General features: G+C 49.2%; 1 protein-coding gene across 3 annotated transcripts; it reads left to right on the forward strand.

The window, feature by feature from the left end:
• The first annotated feature begins 241 nt into the window (after positions 1 to 241).
• HES4 (hes family bHLH transcription factor 4) lies at positions 242 to 5,128 on the forward strand. Of its 3 annotated transcripts, none has more exons than XR_004681821.1 (4): positions 242 to 641; positions 745 to 832; positions 936 to 2,456; positions 4,913 to 5,128. XR_004681821.1 is itself a non-coding variant. In XM_035020101.1 (4 exons), the coding sequence occupies exons 1-4, from the start codon at positions 357 to 359 to the stop codon at positions 1,319 to 1,321; spliced, it is 690 nt and encodes a 229-aa protein (XP_034875992.1). In that variant the 5' UTR covers positions 242 to 356; the 3' UTR covers positions 1,322 to 1,452. The 3 variants fall into 3 exon arrangements, 2 of the variants coding, with proteins under 2 accessions (XP_034875992.1, XP_034875993.1); XM_035020101.1 differs by lacking the exon at positions 4,913 to 5,128 and having other exon boundaries at positions 242 to 464; positions 534 to 641; positions 936 to 1,452; XM_035020102.1 differs by lacking the exon at positions 4,913 to 5,128 and having other exon boundaries at positions 242 to 464; positions 546 to 641; positions 936 to 1,452.
• Positions 5,129 to 18,047: the final 12,919 nt, after the last annotated feature.

Consider the following 18,047-nt stretch of genomic DNA (forward strand, 5'->3'; position numbering starts at 1 on the left):
GCTTGCCTTTGTCGCGGGCCGGGCTGGTGGGCAGGGAGCCTAGGCGTGACTGACATCTGGCGGGGGTGGCAGCCGGGGCGGGCGGCCCAGCGCAGGGCCCGGGCCGGGGGGCGGGGGGCGGGGGCGGCGGGGGCGGGCGGGCGGAGCGCAGCCTCTCATTGGCTGGCGAGAGTGTGGGAAAGAATGCCGAGCGGGGTTCACACACCCTGCGGCCGCGCGGCCTTAAATAGCCGAGCGGCTGGCAACTCTTCGCGCGGGCCTGCAGCCTGGGACCTGACTGAGAAGAGCAGGGACGCCACGCGCCCGCCACCCCCGGCGGCGCAGTCCGCCTGGCTCCGGAGGCGCGGGCGCGCACCATGCCTGCAGACACCCCAGGGAAGCCGAGAGCCTCGCCGCTGGCAGGAGCGCCGGCCAGCGCCAACAGAACCCCGAATAAGCCCCGAAGCGCGGCGGAGCAGCGAAAGGTGGGGACCTGGCGGGGCGTGGGTTGGGAGGCGCGGGGCGGGACGGACGGATGCGGGACTCAGCCACAGCCCGACCCACAGTCCTCCAAGCCGGTCATGGAGAAGCGGCGCCGAGCGCGCATCAACGAAAGCCTCGCGCAGCTCAAGACCCTCATCCTGGACGCCTTCAGGAAGGATGTAAGTGGGGGTCGGGAGGTGAGGTCGAGGGGCGGAGGTGCGGAGCTCGGAAGTCTTGGCGCACTAATGGGTTGCAAGCCTCCTCCACCCGCCCTACCCCCAGAGTTCCCGCCATTCGAAGCTGGAGAAAGCAGACATCCTGGAGATGACGGTGAGGCACCTGCAGAGCCTGCGACGTGTGCAGGTGACAGGTGAGGCGCGGGCAGCAGCGGCGTGTGTGTGTGGGGGGTGACCGGGAGGCGCACAAGACCACCCCAGCGGGAACCGACCGCCTGTCCCCTGCCGCCCCCGCAGCCGCGCTCAGCGCTGACCCCGCCGTCCTGGGCAAGTACCGCGCCGGCTTCAATGAGTGTCTAGCGGAGGTGAATCGCTTCTTGGCCGGCTGCGAGGGCGTCCCGGCCGACGTGCGTTCTCGCCTGCTTGGCCACCTGGCCGCCTGCCTGGGCCAGCTGGGGCCGTCGCGCCGCCCGGCTCCACCGTCCCCCGCTGCGGAGGCCCGGGCGCCCGAGCTCTACGCCGGTTGCCCGCCGCTCCTAGCATTCGACCGCCCCTTACCCCTGCTGCGCCCTGGGTCTGCCTTCGCGTTGCGGCTCCCTCCAGGCCTGACTGGGGAGCCCCCCAACGCCCCTAGGGCGGGGCTGCAGAACCGGGGCGCGCCATGGAGGCCGTGGCTGCGGTGAGGCCTCGACCCTCAGACTGTAACGGGGGCTGCACCCTGTTCTAGGGCCGTGGCCTTTGCTGAGTGTACCAGAGAATATTTGTTCCCAGAGGCCACGTCGAGAGAGTTTTGATATTTTTTTGTCTTTGTGAAGACTCTAGTCTGGCGTTTCTTTCAGCCCTTAGTTCTGGGGTGGGGGTGGGGGGCTCTGCTGGTTGCGTTGTGCTGGACTTCTGGGGTGGGCCTACGGGTGGCCCTTCCCCAGGCTCTGTACCCCGTGCCGGCCGGTCCTCTAGCCCAGGGCTTGGTCAGTGGACCTGGCTCTGTGCAGTAGCCAGCCACCCTCCTGGAAGTGTGGGTGATGTGGGAAGCCACTCAGGAAAGTGACAGTCATCACATTTCCCACAACGTATCCCAATGTTGGAAACCAGTCCGGTGGCATCACTGGGCAAGGATTTTTGTTTGTTTTTTAAGGTACCTTATCCCACTCCCACTCCTGTGGACCTTGGAAGGTGAACACATTGTCACACTCTTGTCCTGGGCCACTGGGCATGGCGAGAGGTGATCATGCCCTGAGGCTTCAGGTCTGGCTTGGTCCGCTTCCTACTTTATTCTCATGGTTCAACACAAAGCTGCCTGGACTGAGCCTACCCCAGGCCAGTGTCTGGTCAGGAGACGAGTGCCCGCAGGAGAGGGTGACTGAGTTCTGAAGACAGGGAACTGGGGCAAGACTGGCCAAGAGCACTTAGTGCCAAGATTGGGGGGTGGGTAACTCTCCTACCAGAGTCCAGTCCTGCTGTGTGCCCTGGGAGGGGAGGTCTCCCCCCTGGTGGGGAAAGATTGGAGGGTCATCCTGCCCATGCCTCTGTTCTGAGCACCCGCTATGTGGCAGCCCTACAGTCCTGGTCAGTAATGCTGAGCGCATTGGACATCAGCCCTGGAGTCGCCGTCCTGCGGTCCCAGGTCTCCCTGAGCTGCTGCTGGGCACTGGACTCCGGTTGTAATGAGGGGGTGATCTGAGTCATACAAGCTGAGACTGGAGTGTCTCATCCTGAGCCCATCTGAGGCTGAGCCAAGACTTATTTCCCAAGTGCAGCTGAATTCATCAGATGGTTGCCGGCTGCCTGCCTGGCCAGGGCCCATCAAGGAGAAAGAGGGTGAGTCACTGCTAGAGGTTAGCCTGCTTCTCCTCCAGTGGCTTCCATGGCTGTGTCACAGGCAGGATTCACCTGGGCTCTCCTGCAGGGACCTCCAGATCCCCACCAAGCAAGTCACCCCTGCCCTCTGGTTTCCTTGCCCATCACCCCAAGATTCAGTGGCCTGGGTCAGTGGTCCTAGATGGTGGCAACCACATGGGCCAGGTACTGTATCCTTGGACATAGACACACTCTGTGATCCTGGCCCTGGGGGAGCCCAGGGGAACTCTGAAGGAAGGTTTTCTTTCTTCAGAGCTGTGGCATCAGCAGTAATGTGGGGGAGGAATAGTTGATCATGCCTGGGAAGCCCTCTTGGGCAGGAGACTAGCACAGGGTTTATTGCTGAAGCTAGCTCAGCTTGGCTGGGAAAGGGGAGCTGCTCAGGGCCTCAGTGCAGAAGCTGGGGGGGGGTGCTTTGGGATGTGAAGCCTGGGGGGTGGGTAGGGGGGTGTTTAGGGTCTGTACAAAGCTGGGGCCCACACATCCTGCAGGAAAAAGAGGGACCTCCCTGCCTGTGTGGCTAAAGGAAAAAGGGCCACCTGGGGAAATCACCTGGAACTTGGGCCATCATGCTCTCCCTCCTCCCATGACAGGGCAGTGATAACTCTAGACCAGATCCATGGGCTCCCATTCCCTCCCTGCCTTACTTCCTGTCCTTCCCACCCCCACTCCCATGCCACATTTTACTTCTTATTTCTGGTAATCTCAACACTTGCCAAAGGGAGCTTTGGAATGAGGACCCATCAAGGACCTCTCAGGCCCTGTGGGGGACCACACACAGTTCCTCAGACAGGCAAGCTCCCTCCTGCTGTCTGTCCCTTTGAACTCAACCTCCCCGCTGGAATTCTTTCCCCACTTTCCCACTGGAGGCAGCCATCCCAGGCTCTGTGGGCTCCAGAGGCTAAGGCCATGTCTGTCACTCACTTTGTCCCCAACACCTGCTCGGAACAGTTGGATTCATACTGACCTGAGTAACTGAATGAAAGACGGAATCAGGAGGTTTGGGAAGGGTTTTTGAAGTATAGTGGATATACAGTGTTACATTAATTTCAGGTGCACAACACACTGATTCGACAATTGCATACCATAGACCGTGGCCACCACTATTAAGAGTGGTCGCCATCTGTCAGGGTACAGGATTATTGCCCATATTCCCTATTTTGTATTTTTCATCTTTGTGATTTATTTATTATATACATGGAAGTGTGTACTTTCTAATCCCCTTTGCCTGTTTCACCCATCCCCCATCCACCTTTCCTCTGAGAACCACCAGTTTGTTCTATGTATTTAGGAGTATTTTTTTTTTTTTAAGATTTTATTTTTAAGTAATCTCTACACCCAGGATGGGACTCGAACTCACAACCCCGAGATCAAGAGTTGTATGCTCCACCAACTAAGTCAGCCAGGCACCCCAAGAGTATTTTTTGTTTGTTTGCTTGTCTTGTTTTATAGATTCCACGTATAAGTGAAACATATGGTATTTATTTTTTTCTGTCTGAATTATTTCACTTAGCATAATACCTTCTAGGTCTATCTATGTTGTCATAAATGGCAAGATTCCATTGTTTTTTGTGGCTGAGAGGGGTGTCTTTTTTTTTAAGATATTTTATTTGAGAGAGAGCGTGCACATGTGTGTGTGTGTATGTGTGTGTGTGTGAGAGAGAGGAGGGCCAGAGGGACAAGCAGACTCCTGACTCAGGGCTCATGGGGTGGAGGTGGGGGTGCTTCACCCCAGGACCTTGAGATCATGAACTGAGCTAAAGTCAGCTGCTTAACCGCTCAACCAGCTGAGCCACCACAGGCACCTCTGGCTGAGAAGGGTGTCGTTTTTGCTTAGATTAGGGAGGTCTGAGGAAGCACAGCTCAGGTTGAAGCTGGTCTTCTCCCCAGGCTGCCCCTTTTTAGCAGCTGAGGGCACCTGGGTCTTCAGAACAGCATCCTCAGCGTCTGGGTGGCTCAGATGGTTAATCGTCTGCATTCGGCTCGGGTCATGATCCCAGAGTCCTGGTATCGAGTCCCTCAACCCTCTCCCTGCTCAGTGGGGGAACCTGCTTCTCCCTCTCCCTCTTCTGTTCCCCCTGCTTGTGCTCTCTTGCTCTCTTTGTCAAATAAATAAAATCTTAAAACAAACAGCATCCTTGTCTCCAGCTGTGGAAGGAACCCCACCTCCCCCCACACCCAGTCCAGTGGACCCCCTCAAGTGCTTTCCTACAGACCTCAGTGGGGAGATTTCTGGCCTAAACGTGGGAGTAACCCCCTCACACCAGGGGTTCTCCTTCCTACCCTCCCCACTCTTCCACCCATTTCCTGCTCCGCCCCTCTCCTTCACTGCCCCAAGACGGGCTCCTGGTTATTTCCCTGTCCCTGATCTTGTAGCCACCCACCCAGCTATTTTTATCTTGGCTTTTGTCTTACAGACACTTCCTGCTGAATAATAGATGAAGCACCTTCTCCTGTCAAGGCTATGTGGTAGGGGTGGGGGAGGAATCAGGACCTCCTCCTGGGGAGGAGGCTAGAAGGCCTCCTGATCATTTCCCCTCCACCGGGAGGTGGAGTCTCATTCAGTGTCTGGGGTCTCCTTCCAGCCCAGTTCCTGGCAAAGACCAAGAGCCAATAAATGTTTGCTAAATTCATGTGCATGGTCAGCAGAACTGCCTGCCTCTGTGGGTATGGGATCCCTGTGTGTCTGTGTCCTATCTGCCTGTGGGGCCAGGGCTTGGGGACTGAACAATGACAGCAAATCATGGGTGTTAGAAATTTGGAGAAAGAATCGGTCCCTATGGTGACAGAAGTCGGCCCATGAAACTGCGGTCAATTGGAAATTCAGAGTGGGGGGGGGGGGGGCTGGGCTGTATGGAGCCCTGGTTTGTGTTAGCTCCCCGACCAAAGCTCCAGTGCTTCCCTGATTATCTCCAGGCCTCCGCAGCCTCCTCCCATCACCTGGCAAGCTTTCCAGAGCAGGAAGCTGAACCTAAAGTGTCCCACAGCTGTGCTCTGTCGCTGCTCCCTGGAGCGCTGGGGACTATTTCCATCCTGGGATGTGCCATGGTCAAGGAAACAGGCCCTGGGGTCGACAGCTTCTTAGAAGGCCACCAGTGATCCCCCTCTGGTTTGCAGCTTTGTAAATGTGCTGAGGTTGGCCCTCATGACCGATTGGGCCCTGTAGAGGTGATGTGATATCTCTTTAATGTTAGTTTGCAAGTACGTCTTGCTGTGTCTCTTTCTGTCACCTCATTCACTCTGGGAGAGGCCAGCTGTCTCTACTATGGAGCGGCCAACAGTGTGGACCTGAGGGAGAGTGAGTTTGGAAGTAGATTCTCCAACTCCTTGAGCCTTCAGGTGAGATCCCAGCCACTGTCAACATCTTGACAGCAACTTCAGGAGAGATCCTGAGCCAGAACCACCCAGGTGAGCAGCTCCTGGATTTCTCTCTCTCAGAAACTGTGTGAGATAAGCAACGTTTTGTCATTTTAAGTTGCTAAACTGTAGGTTAATTTGTTAGCAATAAATAACAATAAGTTGAAAATAACAACAACGACAATAAGTTGTAAAACTTAAATAACAATAGCAATAAACAACTAATGTACTCACAGTCACCAGTTGCCCCCAACTGCCTTCCTGAGAATGGAATTGTGGAAGAGGTTAGGTGGAGGTGAGGACTGGACTCTTGGTGAGAGTAACCCCAGAAATAGTCCCTGCAACTATTGTCATAAGCAGAGAGTGGATTGGCCTGACTTTGACCTGGAAGCAGTTTCCTAGCAAGCCCCAACTGGATGGGTGCAGGGACAGGCCCAGGGCCCTGCCGTGGTGCTGATGAGCCACAGTCCGGGTCTACCCCTGAGGGATCCAGGAGAGCTGGGGGTCATTTCTGTGGCAGTAACTGATAGGGCACCCTGGATCAGAGCATGGGGTTGGGGAGTCATAGGCTCCAGGTTTCCGACAAGGACAGGTGTGAGAGATGCTACCTGCTGAGAGCCATAGTACCCCCACTGTGGGTGGGCCTGGCCTCAGCTGGCCCTGGCACTGTGAAACTCCTGGGCCACACTGCCCTGCACCCTGAGTGGGGTGCATCAACTCTGTCTGCAGCCTGGTAACCATGGTTACCAAAAAGTACTTGTCTGCTGCTGCCTGAAATGTGTCTCCTCTTGGTGTCCCACCTGACCCTGACACCCACCTGGTAGCTTTGGGCTTAGCTCCTGGGCCTCCTCTGTGAGTGAGGAGTCCCAATGCCTGTGTGAGGAGAAAGGAGCTCAGCAAGGAGTAGAAGGTCAGTGTTGGAAGGCTGAAGCCCTATGCCTGGCCCTCATCAACCCCTGACCTTACTATAAGGGAGGTGCACACACCTGAACCAGCAGGAACATCCCACCCCCTGCCCTCTCATCCTTACCCACATAGTGGGCCGGGAGAGGGGAACCTTCCTGCAGCTGCTTGTCCCAACCAGACAGAGGCTGGTGGGAAGGAGGGCTTCTCCAGCTCTACCCCTCCCCTCACTTTGGGTCCCCCCAGCACCCCTTGCCCTGTTGAACACAGTGAGGGAGAGGTCAGCAGCCCCTGGGGGTAGGGAGGCAGCACTGCCCTCCCCCAGCTCCCACTCTCACCCTCCCACTTACGAGCTGACCACTGCTTTCGCAGATACACCCAGAGGGGCTGTGGGCTGACTGGGCTCCTGACCCTCCCCTCTCATTGTTCTTGCGGTGCCATGGACCTCAGCTCCCCTAGCAGCCAGGGTCAAGAAGGTGTTCTGTAAGCTCTGGCTGAGCTGCTTTTTCCACATCCAGAGCCGGTCTCTGAATGAAATGCTGGGTAGAACCGGCCATCATCCGGTGGTGTCAACAAGCAATTTCCTCCTCTCCTGTTCAGCTTTAGGAAAAGAGAAAAAGCTCCATGAATGTGTCTCTAGGGATTTGGTTTGCAAAATTAAGAGGTATGAGTCACCACCCAGAATCTGAACTGACCAGTCTGCCCACTTAGAGCTGGAAATCTTTGGTCAGACTTCTCCTGAGCAGAGACCAGGTGCTCTAGACTGACCGACTCTCCCTCCCATTCATATGTGGAAACCTACCCCCCAAGGTGATGGCATTAGGAAATGGGGCCTTTTGGAGGGGATTAGGTCACATGGGTAGTGCCCTCTGTAATGGGATGGGATTGGTGTCTTTATAAAAGGGACATGGGCATGTGAACTTGCACTCACTCTCTGCCAGGTAACAAGACTGAGAGGGTGGCAATCCACAAGCTGGAAGAGGGCCCTCATGAAAATCAGACCCTCTTGGCACCCTGATCTCGGACTTCCTCCAGAACTGTGAGAAATATGTTTCTGTTGTTAAGCCACCCAGTCTATGGTATTTTGTTATAGTAACCCCCAAGGACTAAAATACCAGAGCTTACTGTTACTAAGTAGATTGGTGGCAGGAGGCTGTTGTTGACTTTCCAGAAGTCACAGGGGCAAATACCTACCCCTCTGGAGGGCAGAAACTAAGCTTCAGGTGTCTAGGCTGATCCTCCCATGTGTATGTGGCTGATCCCTGGCACTAGGGTACACAGGGGACCCTCCCCAGATGGACATACGGGGACCTCCCTGGTGTACAGGCACAGAGAGCTGGGAGGGTGGAGCCTGAGGACCAGTGGGCTTCCTCAAATGAACCCCCCCCCCACCGTGAGCCTCAGCCTCAGCCTCAAATTTGACTTCTTGCCCAAATGCAGCAAGGCAGCGTCTTCCTGGGTGGGGAGACCTACACACCCAGCATGAAGCCCAGAACCCTGGGGAATGTCTGGGCCACCCCAGCCTGGAACTTGGGAGGGTTGTGTGGAGTGAATGAGATAGTGCTGGAATGTTCCAGTCCCCAAGAAGTGCTTAGAGCTGGCAGCTATAACTGCAGGGCCTGTGGCTGCGACTGTGAGTGCATGTGTGACCAGGCTGTGGGTTTCTTGGCTGCCATCCACTGGAGTCTGGGGTGCACAGTCCCCTCAGGCTTGCGATGTGGCATCGGGGGAAGTTTGGACAAGGAAACGGGGAGCGAAGCAGTTACCAGCTATTCCCAGAGCAGCACCTGCCTCTGGGCTTCCAGAGGTGCCTTGTGCCACCTAGAAATCAGCTCCACCTAGGCAGATAATTGAGGAGGACAAACATGCAGAGCCAGAGAGACACAATCCCGTGGTCAGAGATACAGACTGAGTTGGTCACAGATAGAGAACCCCCTCAGGGGTGGCCAGGGCCTTTCCCACAAAGACATACAGACTCAGACCTTCTCTCCCATGTCTCTGAACTTCCTTCAGTTTGCTCTGTGTTTGGGAAGGCCACAGACATACACCCTACATCCACAATCTTCGCGTAGGGCTCCTGTGTTGGGCAACCCCTCAAGGTCTTGTCATCACAGGAGTGGTTCAGGGAAGGCTTCTAGCACAGACTGGGGTTGAATTTTATTTCTGCTGTCACTTAGTTGTGTGACCTTGGGCAAGTCACAAAATCTCAAATGTAAAATAGGATTAATAATACTACTTATCTCTGGTGCTGTGTGGTTGAAGAAATTAAATAAAATAAATAACCTGCATAGAAACAATTGCTTCCACCACAGATGGAGTGGCAGGGACCAGATTTACCCTCCTGCCTAAAACAACTAAAAAACTGGACAAAATATATGAAATAGCAGGCTTGAAAGACAGTGGCCCCTGAGAAGTGGGAAAGAAATGAAGTGAGCCCTGTATTGTCCCAGCTGACTGCCAGAAGATGGTGTCCAGGCCTCAACTGCAGGGAGGGGGAAGCCAGGCAGGTTAGCAGACTTCTTTTTTTTTTTTTTTTTTAAGATTTTATTTATTTATTTGAGACAGAATGAGAAAGACAGAGAGCACATGAGAGGGGGGAGGGTCAGAGGGAGGAGCAGACTCCCCGCCGAGCAGGGAGCCCGATGCGGGACTCGATCCTGGGACTCCAGGATCATGACCTGAGCTGAAGGCAGTCGCCTAACCAACTGAGCCACCCAGGCGCCCCAAGGTTAGCAGACTTCTATGGGCAGTGGTGGAGAACCAGTGCAGCTAGGGTCAGCAAGAAAAGAGGTGCCAGAGAGAGAACTATGGAGAGTTGCAGAGGGTCTCCCTCAAGGCTGATTAGAACATGCTGAGAGAAAGTCCTCAAGGCCAGGAAAAGAACCACCAGAAAAAAATTAGAAAAATCCTTTGAGTTCACACAGGGTCACCTCTAGCCACACTGGAAAAGCCTATAATTCATAGGGCACATGGTAGAGTATTCAGAAGGACCTGTCCCAGTAGTGAGGGATAATTAGCCTTACGGTAAGTGCTGTTCTGGTGTTGTCTAACGAAGCTTATGAACAAGACCCCAAAGCATCAGACTGTCTCCAAGTAACTCAACTGTGCCCCAGAACAAAGCCCAAGAATATTTATAGGAACACAGAAATATTCAGCACCAACACATTAAAATTCATGATGACTGGCAGCCAGTAAAAAATTACCAGGAATACAAAGAAGCAGGGAAAATATGACTCATAATAGGAGAAAAATCAATCAATTGGAAGGAACCCTAGAAATGTCACAAATAATAGAATTAGTAGACAAGGACATTAAAATGGTTGTGATAGTCACACTTCATGTGCTCAAGAAGCTAAAATACTGCAAACATAACAATAAAAACTATTCAAGTTGAAACATTTAAAAACTGGAAAAGAAGGAAAGACAAAAGAGCATTAGTTAGCTGTGGGACAACTTGAAGTGGCTTTGTATACATGTAATTGGAGTCCCAGAAGGCTCAGGTCATGATCCCAGGGGAGCCTGCTTCTCCCTCTCCCTCTGCCTGCCGCTCCCCCTGCTTGTGCTCTCTCTCTGTCAAATAAATAAATAACATCTTTTTAAAAAAAAAAGTTTGAAGAAAACTACATCAAGGAACCACATAATCAAATTGCTACAATACAGGGATAAAACAATGGTGTCTGCTCTTGCCACTTCTGTCCAGCAGTGTAGGGAGTTCTAGTTAGGCTAATTAGGTAAGGAAATGAAATAAAAATCACCCAGATTGGAAAGGAAGAAGTAAAACTGTCTATGTTCAAATGATATGACCTTATATATAAAGAATCCCAAGAAATCCACTAAAAAAACTATTAAAACTAATAAATGGATTAAGCAAGGATTCAGGGTACAAGATTGATATTTAAAAAATCAATAAATGAAAAGATATCCCATGTTCATGGATCAGAAGATTAAATATCGTTAAGATGTTAATACTTCCCAAATTGATCTTTAGGTTCAATGCAATCTCTATCGGAATTCCAGCTAAGATTTTTGCAGAAACTGACAAGCTCCTCTAAAATTCATATGGAGGGTTGCCTGGGTGGCTCAGTCGGTTAAGCAACTGCCTTTGACTCTGGTCATGATCCCAGAGTCCTGGGATCAAGCCCCACAACAGGCTTCCTGCTCCACGGGGAGCCTGCTTCTCCTTCTCCTGCTGCTCCCCCTGCTTGTACTCTCTCTCTATATATATCAAATAAATAAATAAAATCTTTAAAAATTTTCATATGGAAATTCAAGCAACTCAGAATATCCAAAACAGTCTTGAAAAAGAAGAGCAAAGCTGGAGGACTCAAACTTCCTGATTTCAAAACTCCTTGCAAAGCTACAGTAATCAAGACAGTGTGGCACTAGTATGAGGTTGAGGTTAGAGATAGTGATTGGTGGAATAGAATTGAGAGATCGCAAATAGGCCCTCATATTTACAGTCAATTGATCTTCAACAAGAATGCCAGGACAGTCCAATGGGGGAAAGAATAGGCATTTCAACAAATGTCGGGACATCTGATTATCCACATCTTTCCTCACACCATACACAAAAATTAACTCAAGATAGATGCTACACATAAATGGAAGAGCTAAAACTTTTGGGGCACCTGGGTGGCTCGGTCGGTTAAGTGTCCGCCTTCAGCTCAGGTCATGATCCCAGAGTTCTGGGGTCGAGCCCCATGTCAGGCTCCCTGCTCAGTGGGGGGGTCTGCTGCTCCCTCTCCCTCTGCCTCTCCTCCTTGTTCTTGCTCTCTCTCAAATAAATAAATAAAATTTTAAAAAAAGGAAAAGCTAAAACTTTTATAAAATTTTTAGAAGAAAATGATCTTGGGCGATGAAGGCAAAGCCTTTACAGATATGATACTAAAAGCATAAGTGACAAAAGAAAAAAAAGTAAATTGAACTTCATAAAAATTTAAAAATGCCTCAAAGTACATTATCAAAAAAAAGTGAAAGACGTAGGAGAGAAACATTGCATAACATGTGTATAATATATAAATATATTTGATAGGTGTTTTATCTATATCTATATATATATTTAAAGTGTATAAATAACTCTCAACTCAATAACCCAACTAAAAAAAAATGGGTGAAAAATCAGAACAGACATTTCTCCAAAGATATATAAATGGCCAATAAGCACCTGAAAAGAAACATCATTAGTCATCATGGAAATTTAAATCAAAACCTCAATGAGGTACCACTTCATACCCACTAGAATAGCTACAGTTAAAAACACAGAGGGGCACCTGGCTGGCTCAGTTGGAGCATGTGGCTCTTGATCTCTCAGGGTCATGAGTTTGAACCCCACATTGGATGTAGCGATTACCTAAAAAATAATAATAAAATAAAATTTAAAAAAGTACAGATAGTAAGAGGTGTTAGTGAACTTGTGGGGAAATTAGAACACTTTTACATTGTTGATAAGAATGTAAAATGATGCAGCCATTTTAGAAAACCATCTGGAAGTCCCTCAATTGATCCAGCAATTCCACTCCTAGTTTCACACCCAAGAGAAATTAAAACATGTCCACACAAAAATTTGTGCACAAATGTTCTTGCAACAGTATTCATAATAGCCAAGAAGTGGAAATAACCCAATGTCCATCAACTGATAAATAGATAAATAAAATGAGCTATATCCATACAATGGGATATTATTTGGCGATAGAAAGGAGTGAAGCACTGATACCTGCTACAACATGAGTGAACCTTGAAAATATTATGCTGAGTGAACAAGTCAGTCACAAAAAGCCATGTATTGTGTGATCCTATTTACGTGAAATGTCCGCAATAGGCAATTTTTTTTTCAAGTATAATTTTTAGTCTTTTTTTTTTAAGATTTTATTTATTTATTTGACAGAGAGATAGCGAGAGAGGGAACACAAGCATGGGGAGTGGGAGAGGGAGAAGCAGGCTTCCCGCCGAGCAGGGAGCCCCATGCGGGGCTCGATCCCAGGACCCTGGGATCATGACCTGAGCCGAAGGCAGGCGCTTAACGACTGAGCCACCCAGGCGCCCCAATTTTCAATCATTTTTTAAGGGAGGAAGGGGCCCACAAAGGCAAAAGTACCCCAGGCCCAGGAACACCATAATAGAGCCCTGTTTGTTCCCTTCTGTTGGGGAGCCCGAGGCAAGGCCTGAACACAGGCTGGAATCCAGAAGGGGCACTCTGTCAGCTTGATCTGCAGCTCTGATCATCTGATGCATCTCAAGGCTTGAGAGTCACACAATCAGTATACTATCAAGCCCCACAATAGGCAAATTGATAGAAAGTAGATTAGTGGGGCGCCTGGGTGGCTCAGTCATTGGGCATCTGCCTTCGGCTCAGTTCATGATCCCAGGGTCCTGGGATCGAGCCCCGCATTGGGCTCCCTGCTCAGCGGGAGGCCTGCTTCTCCCTCTCCCACTCTCCCTGCTTGTGTTCCCTCTCTCGCTGTCTCTCTGTCAAATAAATAAATAAAATCTTAAAAAAAAAAAAAAAGAAAGCAGATTAGTGGTTGCCGGGGGCTGGGGTGGATGTTGAGGGGAATAGGGGGCAACAGTTGTGGGCACAGGGTTCCCTTGTGGGATGATGAAAATGTTCTAAACTGGATTATGGTGATGATTACACACCCCAGTGGCTATACAAAAAAAACATTTAATTTAAATAAGTGAATTGTATGTTGTGTGAATTATATATCAATAAAGCTGTTAACCCCCTCCCTGCAAAAAACAGCATCAAAGAGAAAGTTTTAAGAGCTGATAGAGAAAAAAAAGGCATGTTATATATAGAGAAACAAAAATAAAATTACAGCAGATTTCTTGTTAGCAACAAAGCATGCAGGGTGCCTGGGTGGCTCAGTCGGTTGAGCGCCTGCCTTCGGCTCTGGTCCTGCCTCCCTTTCCCTCTGCCCCTCCCCCCTCATGCTCGCTCTCTCTCTCAAATAAATAAATAAAATCTTAAAAAAAAAGAAACAAGGCATGCAAGGAAACAGTGGAACAACATCTTTAAAATACTAAAAGTCAAAACTATTAACCTAGAATTCTATAAATAGACTCAACCATACCTGTATGGTCAGTTGATTTTCAACAAAGTTGAAAAGACAATTTAGTGGAGAAAGAGGGCTTTTCAACAAATAGTATGTGAACAACAGGACATCCACGTGCAAATAAAATAACTTGGATCTCTACCTCACACCATATACACAAAATAACTCAAAATGGATTATAGACCTAAATGCAAAATCTAAAACTATAAACCTTTTTGGAGAAAACTTAGAAAATCTTTGTGAACTTTGGTTAGGCAGTTTTCTTAGCTGCAACACCAAAAAAAAAAAAAAAAAAATTCCATGAAAGAAAAATGGATAAATTGGAATTCATCAAAATTAAGAGCCTCTGCGGGCGCCTGGGTGGCTCAGTTGGTTAAGCGACTGCCTTCAGCTCAGGTCATGATCCTGGAGTCCCGGGATCGAGTCCCGCATCGGGCTCCCTGCTCGGCAGGGAGTCTGCTTCTCCCTCTGACCCTCCTCCCTCTCATGCTCTCTGTCTCTCATTCTCTCTCTCTCAAATAAATAAATAAAATCTTAAAAAAAAAAATTAAGAGCCTCTGCTCTTCAAGAGACATTGTTAAGAAAACAAAAAGATGAACCATAGACTAGGAGAAAATATTTTCAAATCACATATCTGATGAAGAACCTATATGAAGAACATATAAAGAACTCTGTAGACTCAACAATAAGAAAACAAGTAACCCAATTAAGAAAATGGGCAAAAGATTTGATCAGTCATTTCATAGATGAAGATCTATGAATGGCAAATAAACACATGAAAAGATGCTCAACATCATTTGTCATTAAGGGAATTAAAATTAAATTCACAATGAGACACCACTGTGTATCTATTGGAATAAAGTTAAAAAGACCAATCATACCAAGTGTTGACAAGGATGTGGAGCAACTGGAACCTTCAAACATTTCTGATGGGAATGAAAAATTGTACCTACATTAAAAAACAGTTTGGCAGTTTCTTAAAAGTTAAACATATACCTGTCATATAATCCAGCCATTCCACCCTAAGTATTTACCCAAGAAAAATGAAAGCACATGTCCATGCAAAGTCTTAAACGCAAATGTTCACAGCAGCTTTATATTTAATCGCCCCAAACTAGATATAAACCAAATGTTCATTGGCAGGTGAATGGATTACCAAAGTGTGGTATATCGAACAATGAAATACTCTGTATTAATATATAAAAAAAGAGGGGTGCCTGGGTGTCTCAGTTGGTTGAGTCTCTGCCTCCTGGTTTCAGCTCAGGTCATGATCTCAGTGAGATCGAGCCCTGCATCAGGCTTTGTGCTGGGCATGGAGCCTGCTTAGGATTCTCTCTCCCCCTCTCCCTCTTCCCCTCTCCCCACTCATGCTCTCTCTTCCTCTCAAATAAATAAATAAAATCCTTATTTAAAAAAAGAACTATTGGTACAATATAATGGATGAATCTCAAATTATGCTGAGTCACAGAACTCAGACATACTGTACTGTTCTGCACTGTACGAATGAGTACATACTTTATAATCCTATTTACATGAAGTTCTAGACAATGTCACCTAACTATAGTGACCAAATGCAGACTGATGGTTAACTTGAGAGTAGGGGAAGGAGGCATCACCCAGGGCACAGGAAGCTTTAGGAGTGATGGGCATGTTCACTCTCTGGATTGTGGTGATGGCTTCCTGGGCATCACAAATGTCAAAACTTAGCAAATTTCACACTCAAATATGTGCAGTTTATTGTATGTAAATTATGCCTCAATAAAATTATTTTTTTAAAGATTTTAAAAAATTTATTTGAGAGAGAAAGAGAGAGAGAGAGAGAGCACATGAGGGGGGGGAGGGTCAGAGGGAGAAGCAGACTCCCTGCTGAGCAGGGACCCTGATGCGGGACTCGATCCTGGGACTCCAGGATCATGACCTGAGCCGAAGGCAGTCGCTTAACCAACTGAGCCACCCAGGCGCCCTAAAATTATTTTTTTTTAAGTTAAAAGCCCATAATCTGTGTAAAACATACTGCTTGGCATAAATAGGTACTCATTAAAAGTTGGCTCTTACTCTCTTATTTTTGAGTGCCTACTGTCGCAAGGTCAAGGGCTCAAAGGGGACTACATGGCTTCAGGAAAGGGGGCCCAGCATCCCCTAAGGATCCATCCTCCCAGACCAGAGCAAGGAGGGCAGGAGGGGCTGTGCTCTGTCTGCTTCCAGTGGAGTCCTGGTGCCCTCAGGTGGCCTCCAGGGGTACAGCAGGCTGCCTTCTCTCCATGCGCACCTCTTCCTGCTTGGGCCTCTGATCCCCACTCCATGGGATGTGTGTCTGACTGCCCATCTGTCCATCTGTTCCCCCTGGCCCAGGTCTCCCCCGCGATGTAACATCTCTGTGGAGCATATCCTGATGCTATAGAGCTTGGCCTGGTTTCCTCATCTTACAGCAGACATCCCCCTCCACTGCCCCCTACAAGGAGGTCCTCCATGATCCGGTGGGAGAGGAGGAAATGAGGGCCTCAGGGTGGAGCTTAGTCCTTGCATGTCTTCAGGGAAGACCCTTCCCTCCATCACCCTAGTCCACCTGCTCCCTCCCCACAGCCTCAGAGCTGGCCTCCCTGCCTCCCTTCAAGCTCTGTATTCTCTTCTCCCAGGGCAGCCTGGGCAACTGTTGAAAAGCTCTTGCCCTAAACCCTCCAAACTTCTCACCTTGCAGGGCTCCAACCCCACGTGGGGTTGTGCTGCTGTGTCTCAGTAGACAGATAGACCCACCACGTGTGCCCCCGAGCCTTGATGTGGCACTGGGCCAACTAGGTGTCCATATGGAAACAAAAAGTATGACAGGATCCCCATCACTCACCATCCACAAAAATCAACACCAGTGGGTTGCAGATCCAATATGAAAGGTAAAATAACAAAGCTTTAAACAAATGTGCAAGGATATCTTTACAAAATCTTTATGACTTTGGGGCAGGCAAAGAGTTCTTTAAAAGAACAGAAAAGGTGAGGGGCGCTGGGATGGTGTAGTTGGTTGAGCCTCTGACTCTTGATTTCGGCTCAGGTCATGATCTCAGGGTGGTGAGATGGAGCCCTGCATCAGGCTCTGCGCTCAGCACATAGTCTGCTTGAGATTCTCTCCCTCTGCCCCTCCCTGCACTCGCACGTGCTCTCTCACTCTCTCAAGTAAATAAATCAGTCTTTAAAAATAAATGAAATAATTCTTTTTTAAAAAGAACAGAAAAAGATAATAATGTAAAGGAAGTTGTTGATAACTTGGACTATATTAAAATTTTAAAATTTCTTTTTATCAGGGCATTTGGGTGGCTCAGATGGTTAGGCGTCTGCCTTCGGCTTGGGTCATGAGCCCAGGGTCCTGGGGTCGAGCCCCATGTTGGGCTCCCTGCTCGGCGGGGAGTCTGCTTCTCCCTCTCCCCCTGCTACTCCCCCTGCTTGTGTTCTCTTGCTCTGTCAAATAAATAAATAAAATCTTTAATAATAAAAATAAAATAAAATTTCTGTTTATCAAAAGGCACTGTGAAGAGAGTGACAAGACAAAACTGAGGGAGAAGATATTGATCGCACAGACATCAATAAATAATTCTTACCCAGAATGCACAAGCCCTATAGATCATAAGGAAGAGGCACATAGAAATGGCGGAAGCACCAAGAAGACACACACCGTCACAGAAAAGGAATGCCCGTGGCCAACACCAAAGGAACGTGAATTAAAACCATAGTGTGGCACCACCACGGAGCCTCCAGGACGTGAGGTGACAAAGACCGATAATGAGGACGTGCAGACGACCCGAGTGCGTCCTGCTGTCAGAGCGAGTGCACGGCCGCTCAGGAAAACTGCTGACCTCTCCAAAACCAAGGACACGGGTTTTTCAAAAGAAATGTTCTAGAATGTTCACAGCATCATTATTTATAATGGCTGCAAAGTGGAACAACCCAAATTTCCATCCACAGAAAAATGATGCAGGGATGTGTATGTCCACACGTGGGACCACTCTTGGTGGTGAAGCTGACCAGCACAGCCCCTGAGGCGTCCGACTCCAAAGCCTGCTGAGGCTCAAAGGAGGCCGACTATGAGATCATAGAAAATACACATAATGGTTTCTGCCCTGTTCCTGGCACAGAGCTATTGAAACCCTTGTAAATTCCTAAGTGAAAAGAGTACCAGGACCATCTTTTGTTCTAATGAGGCAACTCCGGGGAAGCTTTTGGATGGGGATGGTCATCAGGAAGACCAGCCATG

The sequence above is a fragment of the Mirounga leonina genome, unplaced genomic scaffold (assembly GCF_011800145.1).
Source record: "Mirounga leonina isolate KUSES-001 unplaced genomic scaffold, KU_Mleo_1.0 Mir_173, whole genome shotgun sequence".
Lineage (NCBI taxonomy): Eukaryota > Metazoa > Chordata > Mammalia > Carnivora > Phocidae > Mirounga > Mirounga leonina.

Excerpts from the sequence above, each read along its gene's own strand:
- HES4 (XM_035020101.1), top strand. The coding sequence starts at position 357 with ATGCCTGCAGACACCCCAGGGAAGCCGAGAGCCTCGCCGCTGGCAGGA. Across the intron at positions 465-533 it reads GCGCGGCGGAGCAGCGAAAG|CCCGACCCACAGTCCTCCAA; the intron begins GTGGGGACCTGG and ends ACTCAGCCACAG. Across the intron at positions 642-744 it reads TGGACGCCTTCAGGAAGGAT|AGTTCCCGCCATTCGAAGCT; the intron begins GTAAGTGGGGGT and ends CCCTACCCCCAG.